Raw genomic sequence first — 21,015 nt, 5'->3', positions numbered from 1 at the left:
TAAATGACCAAACACAACAAATTTAAAATGTATTTTTTCGAAATTAGCTTTTACGCACTTATACCCCTTTGGCTCCAAAGTACCTCATATGTGAGAAGTCACACATTAATCGTGAGACGTGAGACGAGGTTTGCTAGATGTGAGAAAGTGAGTGGGGAGAAAGTGAGATCTCACATCTTAGAATGTGACATGATTTAGGTAAAGGGAGGTAAAATGGGAAGGAAGGTTAGTTAAGAACCAACTTCGTTTTAAAATTAGGTACGCATTTTGTAGAAGATATAAGGCCTCGGTAAAAGTTCGATTCTTCGCTTCTATAAACTGTTTTCTTTAAATTGGTAATTCGGAGATTGTTATTGTTAAGATTTTTTTTATTTAAAAACTTATTGTACTTTTAGATTCTTGTCAATCTCTTTGAATCAGAAAACAACAAGTTGAAAATAAGTTATTGGGACAAAAGTTGGATAAATAAGACTGGCCTCGGATTGTATGAGATGATTTTATTTTCTAACATTTGTTTTTCAACGGTTTGTACCCTCAGATTGATACCTTAAGCTGCAAAAATAACTTTCTGAAAGTTCCAGCTCATTTGAATGAAGCAAGAACTGGCGAAATTGAATCAGATAAAGGGTAGGCTTATATGGATAACTTGCCGCTATAGAAGTCTACCCTCTTTCTGAAGGTTACATATTCGCAATGGAACGTGTAAATGTTTTTCATTTTAATGATATAAATTTATCGAGAATGGTGTAGGGTGTAGAGATGAGATGAAAGATATGCAGAAGATGAATCAAATTTATAAAAAAGTAATTGCTCTATTTGGCATCACTGAACATATATCAATTTAATTAAATTTCCATGCCAACGTTATATGTTATGGACACTAAGCAAAACTATCAAAACAAAGTCAATCATTGATCTATTCTTGTGAGCGACAGACGTGGCTGAGTGCATCTCTGAATTGAAATTCGTAAGAATCGTAAAACCACGACAATGATGACTCAAATGTAGAAGAACGGTTGGATAGAAAAGACGGACTGGCTTAGGAAGCGCAGATTTTTGAGGCAGCTTCTGTTGATTGTTTGTTTTGATTTGGCCTTCCGGTGGAAGAAGACAGATTTGTTTAGGTAGAGCAAATTTTGAAGGCAGCTTTTGCTGGTTGCTTGTTTTGGTTTGGCCTTTCCATGAAAAATAAGGATTGGCTTAGGAAGCGCAGGTTTTTTAGGTTGCCGCTTGGTTTAGGATCCGCAGATTTTCAAGGGTGCAGCTGTATATTGTTTGTTTTGATTTGGTTTTCCGGAGGAAAAGATGAATTGGCTTAAGAAGCGCAGAGTTTTGAGGCAGCTTTTGCTGATTGTTTCTTTTGGTTTGGCTTGGAAAGCGAAGATTTTTAAAGAAGTTTCTACTGAATGCTTCCAGTGGGAAAATACTGATTGGCTTCAGAAGCGCAGTTTTTTTTAAGACTGCTGTTGTGGATAGTTTGTTTTGAAATGCCCTTCCGTGGAAAAAGTCGGATTGACTTAGGAAGCGCAGATTTTAAAGATTGATGCTGTGGATTGTTTGTTTTGATTAAGCCTTCCAGCGGATAAAGACGGATAAGCTCAGAAACCGCGAATTTATACGCTGCTGCTGCTGACTGTTTGTTCAGGTTTGACCTTCCAGTGGAAAAAGGCGGATTGGCTTAGGAGAGGAGATCATTAAGGCTGCTGCTGTAGATTGTTTGTTTTGATTCATTTTCCCGTGGAAAAAACGGATTGGCTAACAAAAGGCAGATTTTTAAGGAAGCTTCGTCTGATTGTTTTTTTGAACTTGGCCTTCCGGTGGAAAAAAAACGGATTGGCTTAGGAACTGCAGTTTTTTTAGGCTGCTGCTGTGGATATTTTTTTTTGTTTTGACCTTCCAGTGGAAAAGACGGATTGGCTTACAAAGCGCAGATCTTTTAGTTGTTGCTGTGGATTGTTTGTATTGATTTTGTCTTCCGGTGGAAAAAAACGGCTTGATTTATGAAGCACTAATTTTTAAGGCAGCTTCTGCTGATTGTTTGTTTTGGTTTGGCATATTTTGAAGACAGCATTTGCTGATTTCTTGTTTTGATGTGGCCTTCCGGTGGATTAATTTGGATGGGGTTAGGAAAAGCTAATTTTTAAGACTGGCGATACTAATTTTTTGTTGTTATTTGACCTTCTAGTGGAGGAAGACGGATTAGCTCAGGAAGCGCAGATTTTTAAGGCAGAAAATAAAAAGGGTGGCAATGGATGTAAGGGATAGATTTCCTGATCCAATTTCATAAACCTGCCATAGACATTTTGTAGATTGGCCCAAAAAACTGACCTGTGAAAAATTTCAGCTCAATCGGACTTGACTGAGGGGTGCCTCTAAGTGCTCAAAGTTTCGGTTTTTAACTCTCAAAAATCATGGAAGGGGCGACCAAGGGCAATAGGGTTAATCAATATTTTATTAGACATCTGTATTAAATTTCATAAATACTTCAGGGGTTCGAAAACAACAGTCTTGGAGAACAAATTTTAACAAAACATTTGTTTTGTTTCTGGGAAAACGTAATGACAAAATGGAAACAATTTTTCAACAAATTCAGAATTTAAGCTTTTTATTAGAGGTTCCGTGAATCTGTAGTGAATTTGTCCATGTCCATCAGCTGAAGTAGAGATGTTGTATTTCTTCTTAGTTCATTATCATAATGGAAACTGCACAAAGACCTACAATGTTCTCACAATATTAATGCAAATAACAGACGTTAACTTCAATGCTCCCTGTCTTATTCATGACAGGCCGCAGCACCCAGTTAAAATGTTGGAAACAGAACAGAGATGCAAACCCCAAAACTTACAGTTCACAAAGTGATTAGCCGATGTCATGTTGACGTCCACCGGCATCAGATTGCTCATATCGGTTGCTGCAGAGACGACGTCGGCGGCCGAAGAAAGGAACTGCTGATGTGGATTCTGATGTTGCTGCTGCTGCTGCTGATGATGATGCTGATGGTGTGGGTGGTGGGCTGAGTGAGATTGTTGTGGGTGCTGTTGCTGTTGCTGATGGGAATGCAAATGGCCTCCATTCTGGCCATCCTGGGAGGAGGACGTCGTCGTCGTCGTTCCGTTTGTCGTCGTTGATCCACCGACGCCGTTCGATTCCAGTCCGTTGCCATTGCAGTGCATCATTTCGGCACCATTAAGACCTGCACCACAGCCATTGCCATTCAGCGTCGCCGCCGTCGTCGTCAGGTTGCCATTGGTGGTGCTGAGGGACGTCGGAGAACACGAATTGACGCCACCCCCGCCACCTCCACCTCCTCCTCCGCCTGTGCCACCCCCACTGGACCCATTCAGGAGGCCGTTGCTGGCACCGTTGCAACTTCCATTGGTAGCTAGCAACGCAAAGATAAAATAGAGAGATGAATGAAAGGATCAGGCGTCGCGTGTCGTGCTGCTGATTCTGTTTGGCCTGACAGACATGGCGGCAACCAAGAAGCAATCAAGTTTCCCAGAAGGCATCCAGATCAGGACCAGGACCAGAAGCCAGATTAGTCGCCTAGTTGCCTAGTCGACGACGAGGACGACCGTCAACTTACCGTGCTTGACCGAGTTCAGGGCCTGCATCTCCCACATTTGCTCCTGTCGGATGTCGTCGTGATAGTCCTGCAAAACCAGATAGAAACAGAAAGCGGAACAAGGATTAGTGTCCGAGTTGATAAATCGAGCTTACAACGATCCCCGGTACAGATCCGGGACAAAATTGCTTCATTATCACTTCAGGTTTTTGTTTTGAATATTCAACGCCAGCAGCTGCCAAGGGTGTGCCCGGTTCGGCATAATTAAACTCACTTAAGGATGTAAACAACAGACATGGCGTTATGCTGGTATGTTACTAATAAAGACACATCGTGAAAATACCATAGCAAAATTAACAAATATAAAATTAAATTTAAAAAAATTTCGGAGTCAAAATTGCCAAAATTGTCAAAATTGTCAAAATTGTCAAAATTGTCAAAATTGTCAAAATTGTCAAAATTGTCAAAATTGTCAAAATTGTCAAAATTGTCAAAATTGTCAAAATTGTCAAAATTGTCAAAATTGTCAAAATTGTCAAAATTGTCAAAATTGTCAAAATTGTCAAAATTGTCAAAATTGTCGAAATTGTCAAAATTGTTAAAATTGTCAAAATTGTCAAAATTGTCAAAATTGTCAAAAAAAAAAAAAATGTCCAAATTTTCAAAATTGTCAAAATTGTCAAAATTGTCCAAATTTTCCATGATTAGTGGAAATAGCTAAAATTTATTTGGAAATAACGTATAGGATTTAGTTTGAGGGCAAATTTTTCACATCTTGACAGAGCTTTTAGAGAATGTTCACAGTTTAACAATGTTTTGAAAGCAATCCATTTCAAGATATTTCGTCCCCAACAATTTCCTGCTTATGTGTCAAAAAAAGGCAAAAAGATTCGCAGCTTGACAAAACAGAAGTCATCCGGAAACGGAAAGAAGTTTTACGGTTGTCCCATTAGTTGACTGCAGATGTGACATATGTGCGTGGTGTTGTACCTAAACTGTCACACTCTGATTTGTTGCCTTCTTTTCAAGATTTTTTCTTCTTTTTATTTCACTTTCCTTGACAGCTGGTGTGCGTGTGTACAAGTGATTGGGCTAAAGTTTTCCTTCGGGTGAAAAACGTTTCCCTACCCAAAAAAAATGGGTGATCTTTTAACTCGATTTTTGCCTCCAAAAGGACGCAGCTGTTCTTGGAATTTTTCGGTCCCCAAATATAATTGACCGCAATCAACCGTTTTATTGCTGTTTTCTATATACTTTCTCTCACGGCGATATTTATCACAGCATTTTTTTCCTTTGGATCTTTCCTTTAAATTCTGCTCGGAATGGGTGAGTTTATGTACTTTTGAAGACATCAATATTGAATTCAATTGATTTATACCTTCTTAAAAGTATCAACAGTTTTTTGTAGTTCTGTTGTTTAGTATATCAAGAACTGATCCAAAGATACAATTCAAGTTTTTGGTATCCGTTCGCTGGTTGACAGTTTTATATACGAGCCAAATTAAAGAAAAAAACAGTGTATGAAGAACCCTGCCCCTCAGTTTATATTGAACTAACTAACACACACTCCGGACATAAAAAATAGAGAAATTTCCACAATAGTAACTGGAAATATTTTTATGAACGATTCAAATTACCATTTCTATAACGATTCCATGTTAGCTGGGCATTCAATCAATTCAACCTTCCTTTTGAAAATTGTAATTTATAAAAGAACCCTTCGAGACAATAAATAGTTCAATTGCAAAAAGCAACTTTCTTGGGTACATCTGCTTACAAAGAACATCGAAGATTTGATAGGAAAATTTTCCTTTCCTCAGAAAAATGAAAACAGACAGCACAACAAAGTCCACTGGCTCGTAGTACAAATTGAAAGTAAACCAACAGTGTTTGTTGGTTTTCATTGAAATCAAAAATACAACACAAACTCGAGATAGAGACCATCGTCGAACAACAACAGTGAGTGAAAAAGTTTACAACAAAACAGCATCGAAAACATTTTGTTCGACGACTGTTATTCTGGTTGCCTGCTTCCAGAAATCTATTCATTAGAATCTGCGCCATTGAGTCTTCCCCTGGCCAAAGGAGAGTTGAAAATGGATGGGGGAGGACATAAATTTTCCCGGAAAACCCGTGTTCGGAATCGAAGAACACGCTGTACCAACAAGTGCCAAACCGGAGCCAGCTAGCAAGTCTGCATTGTCTGCAGCAACCAGCGACAGAATCAACAAATGAGCCGGTATTTCTCCCACCAAATGCAATGTTAGATGGGGAAATAGGAGGAAACATTCTAATCCCAAAGATAAACTGAGTTCCTTGGCGGTTTTTCTGGTCCTTCTCTGTTTGTTTGGATTGGGGAAGGAGAATTTTCCATTTCCGTTTCGAGAACGATTTTGAGACAAACTTTCCAAATCAATCTCCTGATATGCGATATTTAGGTGCTTTTTGTGACAATTGATAGAAAAGATTGCACACGAGAATGATTCAAGAAAAAAGAGGAAAAACTGTGTTTTAACATTCTGAAGAGAATGATTATTTTCCTGTCCAAGCACAGGATCTAATTTGGGTTCGATGATAAACCTAACTTTTCAATTTCCTGTAATTTTTTCGAGAGAAGTTCTCTTGCTCAAAATCCACACAAAAATTATTATGTTCCGGAAACATGATTTTTTTAAATTTTTTATTGTAAAAGTCCATTGAGAATTGTTAAGAAATTTTTATATCCATGGGGCAATTATTATTGCAATCCATTTTCCATCTACACAAATTAATCTGAAATATTCTCTCTATTCAATCCGGCTAGGATCTGTGAATGAACACCCTTGCTTTGAGCACATTTTCCATTCGGCTATTTTCGCAATTTAAAGAACACAAAACGGGCTGCAGACGCTTTTGCCAAATTCCAGGCTCGAATCGGTACTTCGCCATTCACATTCGAACGAAACGAAACACCCATTCATCCCAATTCACACAACATACAATTTCACACTTCAGCAAGTATCGATTCCGGTGACCATCTGGATTCCAGATTTCTCGATCGTTTCGTATAACGGGGACGGAACGTTTTTGGGGGAAATCCATTTCGGCAAAAGGCGAAGAATTGATTCGCTTCAACAGTTCCGGGCCCCCGAAAAAGCCACCCTGGAGCTGCCTTTTCAAACTTACTGACTATGGTTCTGGCTCTGGCTCAGGCTGACTTGTTGTTGAAATGTTGTTGGTGTAAATGCCTTGGATACAGACCAACTTTTCTTCTACGAATCGAACCGGGTTTAGTGAAGTGGATGCACTCGTAAAATGTGTAATTCCCTTGATTGGGTTAGAGGCACACGGGAAAAGTGCTCAGAAAATTAAATTCAACCAGAACACACTTTTTCTGACGAAAATTTATCGATAGATTGATAAAACAGTGAATTTCCAAAAGGAACTGTAAAAACTTTTTCAAAGATTTTGTTCAGCTGCTAAATGAACATTCAAATTAAAACTCTCATTACTGATTTCTCTTTTCTCATTTCTCATTTCTCATTTCTCATTTCTCATTTCTCATTTCTCATTTCTCATTTCTCATTTCTCATTTCTCATTTCTCATTTCTCATTTCTCATTTCTCATTTCTCATTTCTCATTTCTCATCTCTCGTTTGTCATTTCTCATTTGTCATTTCTCATTTCTCATTTCTCATTTCTCATTTCTCATTTCTCATTTCTCATTTCTCATTTCTCATTTCTCATTTCTCATTTCTCATTTCTCATTTCTCATTTCTCATTTCTCATTTCTCGTTTCTCATTTCTCATTTCTCATTTCTCATTTCTCATTTCTCATTTTTCATTTCTCATTTCTCACTTCTCATTTTTCATTTCTAATTTCTCATTTCTCATTTCTCATTTCTCATTTCTCATTTCTCATTTCTCATTTCTCATTTCTCATTTCTCATTTCTCATTTCTCATTTCTCATTTCTCATTTCTCATTTCTCATTTCTCATTTCTCATTTCTCATTTCTCATTTCTCATTTCTCAACAGGAATTTCAAAAATTGAAAATTTTGAACTTAAAATTTGTCAATTTAGAAATTTAAATCTCGAGTTTAGACTACTAGACCAGTTTCAGCGTTCAAACACGACTCCTTTTTTCGTGATAAGCTAATAATTGATAAGCAGTTTTTCAATATTTATAGATAAGCTTAAAAAATTCTTGAGAATCAGTAATTTTATAAGGTAGTTTATTGCTGAGGTTTTGATCGTGGTTAGGTGACAGGGGAAGTAGTTTTTCTTTATTTCATTTTCATTTCATTTCATTTATATAGCTTTAAATTGCTTTTTCCTCAAAAAAAATCCGCTGAGTCAGCTTTCCAGAACTTTTAATTTACGCTTCCCTTCTTTTGCAGTTTTACTCAAAGTGTAGTGGCGGGAAAAAGTTTTGGACCATTTTCCACAAATAGCTTTCGGCGCCAGCTAACTATCGTCGTTTGCTATCGTGTGGCATGGAATGCATCAAAGTCCCTGTGGAACGCAAACGGAAGTGAGACAGTGAGTGAATGAGCGTACATTCTCCTCGCGCCAAGTGTGGTGTTTTGCTCGCCAACAACACGTGAGCTGGTGATGGTAGCAATAAAATAGAATACATTCGGGCAAAAGTTTTTTCGAAACCACTTCCGTTAGTAGGTACCACTTGAAGTTGGTGCCGGGTTTTGATGTGCCATGTTGACCTGGTTTTTTTAAAGCTCTTCCCGATTTGAAATGTTTGAGCAATTAAAATTTTCCTAGCTAATGGGAGACTGAGGACTTAAATTTGACCTCAGCAATAACTGTTGATAGTTTGATTTAAAAAAAGGAGATAACTTTATAATCATGTTTGGATAAAATCCATTTAAATTTAATATCATTGTGAAAAAAAAATCTATCGTTAAATTTTGAATTCAATTAAAAAAATCGTATTATCTCTTACCTCATGCCTCATTTCTCAAACCTCATAACTGATTGAATATTGACAATTTTGGGAATTTTGACAATTTTGACAATTTTGACAATTTTGACAATTTTGACAATTTAACAATATTGACAATTTTGACAATTTTGACAATTTTGAGAATTTTGACAATTTTGACAATTTTGACAATTTTGACAATTTCGACAATTTCGACAATTTTGACAATATTGACAATTTTGACAATTTTGACAATTTTGACAATATTGACAATTTTGACAATTTTGACAATTTTGACAATTTTGACAATTTTGACAATGTTGACAATTTTGACAATTTTGACAATTTTGACAATTTTGAGAATTTTGACAATTTTGACAATTTTGACAATTTTGACAATTTTGACAATTTTGACAATTTTGACAATTTTGACAATTTGACAATTTTGACAATTTTGACAATTTTGACAATTTTGACAATTTTGACAATTTTGACAATTTTGACAATTTTGACAATTTTGACAATTTTGACAATTTTGACAATTTTGACAATTTTGACAATTTTGACAATTTTGACAATTTTGACAATTTTGACAATTTTGACAATTTTGACAATTTTGACAATTTTGACAATTTTGACAACTTTGACAATTTTGACAATTTTGACAATTTTGACAATTTTGACAATTTTGACAATTTTGACAATTTTGACAATTTTGACAATTTTGACAATTTTGACAATTTTGACAATTTTGACAATTTTGACAATTTTGACAATTTTGACAATTTTGACAATTTTGACAATTTTGACAATTTTGACAATTTTGACAATCTTGACAATTTTGACATTTTTGACAATTTTGACAATTTTGACAATATAGACAATTTTGACAATTTTGACAATTTTGACAATTTTGACATTTTTGACAATTTTGACAATTTTGACAATTTTGACAATTTTGACAATGTTGACAATTTTGACAATTTTGACAATTTTGACAATTTTGACAATTTTGACAATTTTGAGAATTTTGAGAATTTTGACAATTTTGACAATTTTGACAATTTTGACAATTTTGACAATTTTGACAATTTTGACAATTTTGACAATTTTGACAATTTGACAATTTTGACAATTTTGACAATTTTGACAATTTTGACAATTTTGACAATTTTGACAATTTTGACAATTTTGACAATTTTGACAATTTTGACAATTTTGACAATTTTGACAATTTTGACAATTTTGACAATATAGACAATTTTGACAATTTTGACAATTTTGAAAATTTTGACAATTTTGACAATTTTGACAATTTTGACAATTTTGACAATTTTGACAATTTTGACAATTTTGAGAATTTTGACAATTTTGACAATTTTGACAATTTTGACAATTTTGACAATTTTGACAATTTTGACAATTTTGACAATTTTGACAATTTTGACAATTTTGACAATTTTGACAATTTTGACAATTTTGACAATTTTGACAATTTTGACAATTTTGACAATTTTGACAATTTTGACAATTTTGACAATTTTGACAATTTTGACAATTTTGACAATTTTGACAATTTTGACAATATAGACAATTTTGACAATTTTGACAATTTTGACAATTTTGACAATTTTGACAATTTTGACAATTTTGACAATTTTGACAATTTTGACAATTTTGACAATTTTGACAATTTTGACAATTTTGACAATTTTGACAATTTTGACAATTTTGACAATTTTGACAATTTTGACAATTTTGACAATTTTGACAATTTTGACAATTTTGACAATTTTGACAATTTTGACAATTTTGACAATTTTGACAATTTTGACAATTTTGACAATTTTGACAATTTTGACAATTTTGACAATTTTGACAATTTTGACAATTTTGACAATTTTGACAATTTTGACAATTTTGACAATTTTGACAATTTTGACAATTTTGACAATTTTGACAATTTTGACAATTTTGACAATTTTGACAATTTTGACAATTTTGACAATTTTGACAATTTTGACAATTTTGACAATTTTGACAATTTTGACAATTTTGACAATTTTGACAATTTTGACAATTTTGACAATTTTGACAATTTTGACAATTTTGACAATTTTGTTATTTTTGTTAATTTTGTTAATTTTAACAATTTTGGCAATTTTGACAATTTTGAAAATTTTGACAATTTTGACAATTTTGACAATTTTGACAATTTTGACAATTTTGACAATTTTGACAATTTTGACAATTTTGACAATTTTGACAATTTTGACAATTTTGACAATTTTGACAATTTTGACAATTTTGACAATTTTGACAATTTTGACAATTTTGACAATTTTGACAATTTTGACAATTTTGACAATTTTGACAATTTTGACAATTTTGACAATTTTGACAATTTTGACAATTTTGACAATTTTGACAATTTTGACAATTTTGACAATTTTGACAATTTTGACAATTTTGACAATTTTGACAATTTTGACAATTTTGACAATTTTGACAATTTTGACAATTTTGACACTTTTGACAATTTTGACAATTTTGACAATTTTGACAATTTTGACAATTTTGACAATTTTGAAAATTTTGACAATTTTGACAATTTTGACAATTTTGACAATTTTGACAATTTTGACAATTTTGACAATTTTGACAATTTTGACAATTTTGACAATTTTGACAATTTTGACAATTTTGACAATTTTGACAATTTTGACAATTTTGACAATTTTGACAATTTTGACAATTTTGACAATTTTGACAATTTTGGCAATTTTGACAATTTAACAATTTTGACAATTTTGACAATTTTGACAATTTTGACAATTTTGACAATTTTGACAATTTTGACAATTTTGACAATTTTGACAATTTTGACAATTTTGCCAATTCTGCCAATTTTGACAATTTTGACAATTTTGACAATTTTGACAATTTTGACAATTTTGACAATTTTGACAATTTTGACAATTTCGACAATATTGACAATTTTGACAATTTTGACAATTTTGACAATTTTGACAATTTTGACAATTTTGACAATTTTGCCAATTCTGCCAATTTTGACAATTTTGACAATTTTGACAATTTTGACAATTTTGACAATTTTGACAATTTCGACAATATTGACAATTTTGACAATTTTGACAATTTTGACAATTTTGACAATTTTGACAATTTTGCCAATTCTGCCAATTTTGACAATTTTGACAATTTTGACAATTTTGACAATTTTGACAATTTTGACAATTTTGACAATTTCGACAATTTTGACAATTTTGACAATTTTGACAATTTTGACAATTTTGACAATTTTGACAATTTTGACAATTTTGACAATTTTGACAACTTTGACAATTTTGACAATTTTGACAATTTTGACAATTTTGACAATTTTGACAATTTTGACAATTTTGACAATTTTGACAATTTTGACAATTTTGACAATTTTGACAATTTTGTTAATTTTGTTAATTTTGTTAATTTTAACAATTTTGGCAATTTTGACAATTTTGAAAATTTTGACAATTTTGACAATTTTGACAATTTTGACAATTTTGACAATTTTGACAATTTTGACAATTTTGACAATTTTGACAATTTTGACAATTTTGACAATTTTGACAATTTTGACAATTTTGACAATTTTGACAATTTTGACAATTTTGACAATTTTGACAATTTTGACAATTTTGACAATTTTGACAATTTTGACAATTTTGACAATTTTGACAATTTTGACAATTTTGACAATTTTGACAATTTTGACAATTTTGACAATTTTGACAATTTTGACAATTTTGACAATTTTGACAATTTTGACAATTTTGACAATTTTGACAATTTTGACAATTTTGACAATTTTGACAATTTTGACAATTTTGACAATTTTGACAATTTTGACACTTTTGACAATTTTGACAATTTTGACAATTTTGACAATTTTAACAATTTTGACAATTTTGAAAATTTTGACAATTTTGACAATTTTGACAATTTTGACAATTTTGACAATTTTGACAATTTTGACAATTTTGACAATTTTGACAATTTTGACAATTTTGACAATTTTGACAATTTTGACAATTTTGACAATTTTGACAATTTTGACAATTTTGACAATTTAGACAATTTTGACAATTTTGACAATTTTGACAATTTTGACAATTTTGACAATTTTGACAATTTTGACAATTTTGACAATTTTGACAATTTTGACAATTTTGACAATTTTGACAATTTTGACAATTTTGACAATTTTGACAATTTTGACAATTTTGACAATTTTGACAATTTTGACAATTTTGACAATTTTGACAATTTTGACAATTTTGACAATTTTGACAATTTTGACAATTTTGACAATTTTGACAATTTTGATAGTTTTGACAATTTCGACAATTTTGACAATTTTGACAATTTTGACAATTTTGACAATTTTGACAATTTTTACAATTTTTAAAAATTTTGACAATTTTGACAATTTTGACAATTTTAACAATTTTGACAATTTTGACAATTTTGACAATTTTGACAATTTTGACAATTTTGACAATTTTGACAATTTTGACAATTTTGACAATTTTGACAATTTTGACAATTTTGACAATTTTGACAATTTTGACAATTTTGACAATTTTGACAATTTTGACAATTTTGACAATTTTGACAATTTTGACAATTTTGACAATTTTGACAATTTTGACAATTTTGACAATTTTGACAATTTTGACAATTTTGACAATTTTGACAATTTTGACAATTTTGACAATTTTGACAATTTTGACAATTTTGACAATTTTGACAATTTTGACAATTTTGACAATTTTGACAATTTTGACAATTTTGTTTTTTTTGTTAATTTTGACAATTTTGACAATTTTGACAATTTTGACAATTTTGACAATTTTGACAATTTTGACAATTTTGACAATTTTGACAATTTTGACAATTTTGACAATTTTGACAATTTTGACAATTTTGACAATTTTGACAATTTTGACAATTTTGACAATTTTGACAATTTTGACAATTTTGACAATTTTGACAATTTTGACAATTTTGACAATTTTGACAATTTTGACAATTTTGACAATTTTGACAATTTTGACAATTTTGACAATTTTGACAATTTTGAAATTTTGACAATTTTGACAATTTTGAAAATTTTGACATTTTGGACAGTTTTGACAATTTTGACAATTTTGACAATTTTGACAATTTTGACAATTTTGACAATTTTGACAATTTTGACAATTTTGACAATTTTGACAATTTTGACAATTTTGACAATTTTGACAATTTTGACAATTTTGACAATTTTGACAATTTTGACAATTTTGACAATTTTGACAATTTTGACAATTTTGACAATTTTGACAATTTTGACAATTTTGACAATTTTGACAATTTTGACAATTTTGACAATTTTGACAATTTTGACAATTTTGACAATATTTAAAAATTTTGACAATTTTGAGAATTTTGACAATTTTGACAATTTTGACAGTTTTGACAATTTTGACAATTTTGACAATTTTGACAATTTTGACAATTTTGACAATTTTGACAATTTTGACAATTTTGACAATTTTGACAATTTTGACAATTTTGACAATTTTGACAATTTTGACAATTTTGACAATTTTGACAATTTTGACAATTTTGACAATTTTGACAATTTTGACAATTTTGACAATTTTGACAATTTTGACAATTTTGACAATTTCGACAATTTTGACAATTTTGACAATTTTGACAATTTTTAAAAATTTTGACAATTTTTAAAAATTTTGACAATTTTGACAATTTTAACAATTTTGACAATTTTGACAATTTTGACAATTTTGACAATTTTGACAATTTTGACAATTTTGACAATTTTGACAATTTTGACAATTTTGACAATTTTGACAATTTTGACAATTTTGACAATTTTGACAATTTTGACAATTTCGACAATTTTGACAATTTTGACAATTTTGACAATTTTGACAATTTTTAAAAATTTTGACAATTTTGACAATTTTGACAATTTTGACAATTTTGACAATTTTGACAATTTTGACAATTTTGACAATTTTGACAATTTTGACAATTTTGACAATTTTGACAATTTTGACAATTTTGACAATTTTGACAATTTTGACAATTTTGACAATTTTGACAATTTTGACAATTTTGACAATTTTGACAATTTTGACAATTTTGACAATTTTGACAATTTTGACAATTTTGACAATTTTGACAATTTTGACAATTTTGACAATTTTGACAATTTTGACAATTTTGACAATTTTGACAATTTTGACAATTTTGACAATTTTGACAATTTTGACAATTTTGACAATTTTGACAATTTTGACAATTTTGACAATTTTGACAATTTTGACAATTTTGACAATTTTGTTTTTTTTGTTAATTTTGACAATTTTGACAATTTTGACAATTTTGACAATTTTGACAATTTTGACAATTTTGACAATTTTGACAATTTTGACAATTTTGACAATTTTGACAATTTTGACAATTTTGACAATTTTGACAATTTGGACAATTTTGACAATTTTGACAATTTTGACAATTTTGACAATTTTGACAATTTTGACAATTTTGACAATTTTGACAATTTTGACAATTTTGACAATTTTGACAATTTTGACAATTTTGACAATTTTGACAATTTTGACAATTTTGACAATTTTGACAATTTTGACAATTTTGAAATTTTGACAATTTTGACAATTTTGAAAATTTTGACATTTTGGACAGTTTTGACAATTTTGACAATTTTGACAATTTTGACAATTTTGACAATTTTGACAATTTTGACAATTTTGACAATTTTGACAATTTTGACAATTTTGACAATTTTGACAATTTTGACAATTTTGACAATTTTGACAATTTTGACAATTTTGACAATTTTGACAATTTTGACAATTTTGACAATTTTGACAATTTTGACAATTTTGACAATTTTGACAATTTTGACAATATTTAAAAATTTTGACAATTTTGAGAATTTTGACAATTTTGACAATTTTGACAATTTTGACAATTTTGACAATTTTGACAATTTTGACAATTTTGACAATTTTGACAATTTTGACAATTTTGACAATTTTGACAATTTTGACAATTTTGACAATTTTGACAATTTTGACAATTTTGACAATTTTGACAATTTTGACAATTTCGACAATATTGACAATTTTGACAATTTTGACAATTTTGACAATTTTGACAATTTTGACAATTTTGCCAATTCTGCCAATTTTGACAATTTTGACAATTTTTAAAAATTTTGACAATTTTGACAATTTTGACAATTTTGACAATTTTGACAATTTTGACAATTTTGACAATTTTGACAATTTTGACAATTTTGACAATTTTGACAATTTTGACAATTTTGACAATTTTGACAATTTTGACAATTTTGACAATTTTGACAATTTTGACAATTTTGACAATTTTGACAATTTTGACAATTTTGACAATTTTGACAATTTTGACAATTTTGACAATTTTGACAATTTTGACAATTTTGACAATTTTGACAATTTTGACAATTTTGACAATTTTGACAATTTTGACAATTTTGACAATTTTGACAATTTTGACAATTTTGATAGTTTTGACAATTTCGACAATTTTGACAATTTTGACAATTTTGACAATTTTGACAATTTTTACAATTTTTACACTTTTGACACTTTTGACAATTTTGACAATTTTGACAATTTTGACAATTTTGACAATTTCGACAATTTTGACAATTTTGACAATTTTGACAATTTTGACAATTTTGACAATTTTGACAATTTTGACAATTTTGACAATTTTGACAATTTTGACAATTTTGACAATTTTGACAATTTTGACAATTTTGACAATTTTGACAATTTTGACAATTTTGACAATTTTGACAATTTTGACAATTTTGACAATTTTGACAATTTTGACAATTTTGACAATTTTGACAATTTTGACAATTTTGACAATTTTGACAATTTTGACAATTTTGACAATTTTGACAATTTTGACAATTTTGACAATGTTGACAATTTTGACAATGTTGACAATTTTGACAATTTTGACAATTTTGACAATTTTGACAATTTTGACAATTTTGACAATTTTGACAATTTTGACAATTTTGACAATTTTGACAATTTTGACAATTTTGACAATTTTGACAATTTTGACAATTTTGACAATTTTGACAATTTTGACAATTTTGACAATTTTGACAATTTTGTCAATTTTGACAATTTTGACAATTTTGACAATTTTGACAATTTTGACAATTTTGACAATTTTGACAATTTTGACAATTTGGACAATTTTGACAATTTTGACAATTTTGACAATTTTGACAATTTTGACAATTTTGATAATTTTGACAATTTTGATAATTTTGACAATTTTGACAATTTTGACAATTTTGACAATTTTGACAATTTGACAATTTTGACAATTTTGACAATTTTGACAATTTTGACAATTTTGACAATTTTGACAATTTTGACAATTTTGACAATTTTGACAATTTTGACAATTTTGACAATTTTGACAATTTTGACAATTTTGACAATTTTGACAATTTTGACAATTTTGACAATTTTGACAATTTTGACAATTTTGACAATTTTGACAATTTTGACAATTTTGACAATTTTGACAATTTTGACAATTTTGACAATTTTGACAATTTTGACAATTTTGACAATTTTGACAATTTTGACAATTTTGACAATTTTGACAATTTTGACAATTTTGACAATTTTGACAATTTTGACAATTTTGACAATTTTGACAATTTAGAATAATTGATTTTAATTTATCTTAAATTGGAATCTAGTGATTATTTTTTGGGTTGAAATCCTAGTGATTCTAATTATTCTTTTTCTTTTCCTGGATTCTTGACAGAAGCAAGCAACTTCTGAGCTTCCAGTTGCTAGAGGTACCATTTCAAAACAAGGTTCTCGTCCCAATCGAGTGGAAAAGCGGAACACATCTCTATCAAGATTTGCCTTCTAGCAGAAGAGAAGAAGAGCTTGTACTAGTTAGTTCGTTTGGGTGGGATAGAATGTTTGCCAGTTCCTTTTCCGGGATTGGAAGACTTGTAAATGGCCGTATCCGGACTCTAAATTCTCGACAAATTTCCGTCACTGATCGCTTGTGTGCCATGGAACGTCGATGAAGATAACACAGCCACAAACAAGTGGCTTGTCGGCTAGCAGTTGAAAACTTAACTACATTTTATCTTAGGTCGGTCAGCACAAATTGCGTTTGTGGGTTTCGGAAAAATGCAATTTAGATTTTTGTCTGTGCTTATCTGTGGTAGAAGGGATTGTAATTGATGCAAATGTCATTCTGAGAGACAGAAAATGACGAATGAATCTTTCATTGAATCATCTTTATGCTTGTTGAAATGCGGAGGTAAAAATGCTTTATTGGAAATTTAAAAAAGTTTTGATGATTCTTTTTTGATGGCGACCGTCAAAAATTGAGTTTTTATTTAAGAAAATCCTCTCTGATATCACAATCCAAACATCAAAGATGTAGTTGCTGCTTCCCACGATTTAAATGGTAACAAATCATTTAACCTCTAAACGAGCCGCTTGACAAATCGCTCTGCTGATTGATGCTGCTAAACAACATCACAAATCTTGAAGGGAGGAATGAATGAACGAGGGATAAAATGACCGATAAAAACAGTGATTAATCATTACACCTGACCCGACTGACTTTTCTTCCTCTCTCCCTGATGCTGACTATGAATCTCATCCCTCATTCAAGCAAGGTTATATCATGATTTCACTTGTTGTTATTTCGCTCCATTATTCATTCATTTATTTTGTCGTAGCAATTTTTTTTCAATTTCCAGCGTACAGGCTCACTTACAGTCCAGTAAATTTCCTCGTCACTTTAACGGAAAATTTCACTCCTGGTCCTGGAAGATCAATAGACAGAGTACGCTGAGAGCGAGATTTCCCTGCGCTTCACGCTGGCTGTAATTCATTTTCGCTGTTTTCGCGTAGCTGAAATTTTCCCCAATTATGATAATTTCGACTGACAGCGTTCCAAGTTTAGCATGGAGCGTTCCTGTACAGCATTTCACACATTATGCGTGGCATTTTTATTTGCATTTGACTTTTATTCTTGCGTGGACTAGCACTCCTCCTTGCCACTTAATATTCCCTCTTCCCTTTGAAAAATCTCATTTGTTGTTAAAACATCAACGGCAGTCCTACGGAGAGAAGCAAAAAAGTGACGTTCTGTGGCAATCTATTATTCCGTTTTTTTATGTTTTTTCGCGTGTCGTTGTTGTGCTTGTTTTTAAATTTGCCGTTGACTCCATGGTGGAGAGTCCATATTTTGCTTTCCCATTTTCTGCATCTCATTATAATAGGACTGAAAAACTGATATTCCATCCATTTTGACCATCTCTGCTTTTTTTCTCGCTTCACACACTTTTCGAGCGATGAGATAAATGTGTTTGCATAATGTGTCCTTCCCTTTGAACGACAACTTTATATATTGTTAAGGGAAAAAAAAAACGCTTGAAGTTATACAGCAACAAATTTCAATCCCCAAATTCCTGCTTCCCACAAAGACTTCAGCTTTAAAAGTTCCACTTTAATCCGTGATTCTGTGTTAATCAACTGTGTAGCCTGTGTCAAATTTGGCATGCTTGACAGCTCCCAAAAGTGCTCGTATTTGGTCATCAGTCATTCACATGAGGCACACACACACATACAAAAAAATCCTGTCGTCAAAAGAGGAGGATGCATTTATTTTTGCTTGTTCCTTTTTTTCCTTTTCCAAATTTCTGAATGTCCGTTTTTTTTTATTTTACCTATGTATGCATATAAATTCGATAGTGCTCACACTGTCCAGCGGTCAGTTTGTGTCAAATCCCGGATCAACTGACACCACCGACCGGCTTGACACTGGTTTCGATAATAGAAGACAAACTAGGAGGCTTCCAGATTATGGTATGAGAGCTCGTTTAACTCAAATTGAGTTTTTTTTCGGAAGGTAAAACCTACTGTTCGAAATTTTTTAATTTTTTTATTCCTTAAGCTTACCATGCCTATCAATAAAAACTTTCATAAAACAGGTACGAAAAAACTTATTCAGTTCGTTCATTGATTTTCAATTAATACACCCAATCTTTAGACTTTACTCTTATCATGAGTTCTGAATATTTCAACGTCATTGGCATAAGATGTGAACGCCAGCGGCGATGATTGGATTTGAGACCGTAGGCATTTATCTCCCAGCGCAACCGCATTGCGAATGACTGTCCTCTCAACCCGCTAGATCACCAAGCTGTTCTATCAACCCGCTCATTGGTGTTTTTTTATTTTTTTTTTTTTCAAGCTGTCTTCTCAACGCACTCATACATGTTTTTTTTTAATTCATTTCAAGCTGTTCTCTCAATTCGCTTATTGGTGTTTTTTTTATTTATGTCAAGCTATCCTTTCAATCTGCTTGATTAGCAAGCAGTCTTCTCAACTCGTTTATTGGTGTTTTATTTAAATTTATTCAAAGCTGTCTTCTCATCACGCTAAATCAGCAAGTTGTCCTCTCAACTTGCTTATAGCTGTTTTTTTTCCAAAATTTATTTGAAGTGGTCCTCCCAACCCGCTTGATGAGCAAGCTATCCTCTCAACTCGTTTATTGTTTGTTTTCAACTTCAAGCTATCCTATCAGCCTGTTTGATCACCAAGCTGTCGACTCAACTCGCTCATTGGTGTTTTTGTAAATATATTTCAAGCTGTCCTCTCAACTCGCTTGATCACCAAGCTATCTCTCAACCCTTTTGATCATCAAGCTGGCCACTCAACTCTCTTATTGGTGTTATTTTTTTAAAGTTATTTCAAGCTGACCTCTCAACTCGCTTTCGGTGTTTTCTTTAAATATTCATTCCAAGCTGTTCTATCAACTCACTTTTTGTGGATTTTTTAAATTAATTTCAAGCTGTCCTCTCAACCCACTTGATCACCAAGCTGTCTTGATTTTTTATAAATACGTTTAGACTGTCCTTTTAACTCGCCTTTTATTTTCCAGCTATCCTCTCAATTCACTTGAATTTTTTCATCAATAAGCTCGGGCTGTCCTCTCAACTCGCTTTTGAATTTCAAGCTGTCCTCTCAACCCGCTTGAAATTGTGAACATAACAAAGCTGCTCTTATGACTCGCCTAATAATTCAATTTCATTCTTTTTTCGGTATTCAATATTTCATTTAAAAAAACTTTTTGCTCACTAGTTTTTTTTGGTAATTGTTTTTGGTAACACTAGTTATTTATAACTAATGACATTAAGTTTAAATTTTCTACTCTCTTTGATCGAGATAGCTTCCGAAAATCATCCGACTGTATTACTTTTTTTTTGCATCAACTTTGCAATGAGTAATAATGTATCTGAGTTATAAGCAACTGTGATGAAAATATATTCAACCTGAAACGTTGATCACGTTTGTTTACTTTATTGATTAGATTTTTGCAC

General features: G+C 31.0%; 1 protein-coding gene across 2 annotated transcripts in view; it reads right to left on the bottom strand.

The window, feature by feature from the left end:
• LOC129751179 (KH domain-containing, RNA-binding, signal transduction-associated protein 2) overlaps positions 1-21,015 on the bottom strand; it is a 312,313-nt gene that overhangs the window by 47,718 nt on the left and 243,580 nt on the right. For both annotated transcript variants that reach the window (XM_055746533.1, XM_055746532.1), the window contains exons 6-7: positions 3,587-3,653; positions 2,846-3,382 (exon numbers count right to left, since the gene is read on the bottom strand). In XM_055746533.1, the coding sequence (XP_055602508.1) occupies positions 2,846-3,382; positions 3,587-3,653 (604 nt within the window). The remainder of the gene's footprint in view (positions 1-2,845; positions 3,383-3,586; positions 3,654-21,015) is intronic.

The sequence above is a fragment of the Uranotaenia lowii genome, chromosome 3, assembly GCF_029784155.1.
Source record: "Uranotaenia lowii strain MFRU-FL chromosome 3, ASM2978415v1, whole genome shotgun sequence".
Taxonomy (NCBI): Eukaryota; Metazoa; Arthropoda; class Insecta; order Diptera; family Culicidae; genus Uranotaenia; species Uranotaenia lowii.
This window is presented reverse-complemented; position numbering and strand designations above follow the sequence as displayed.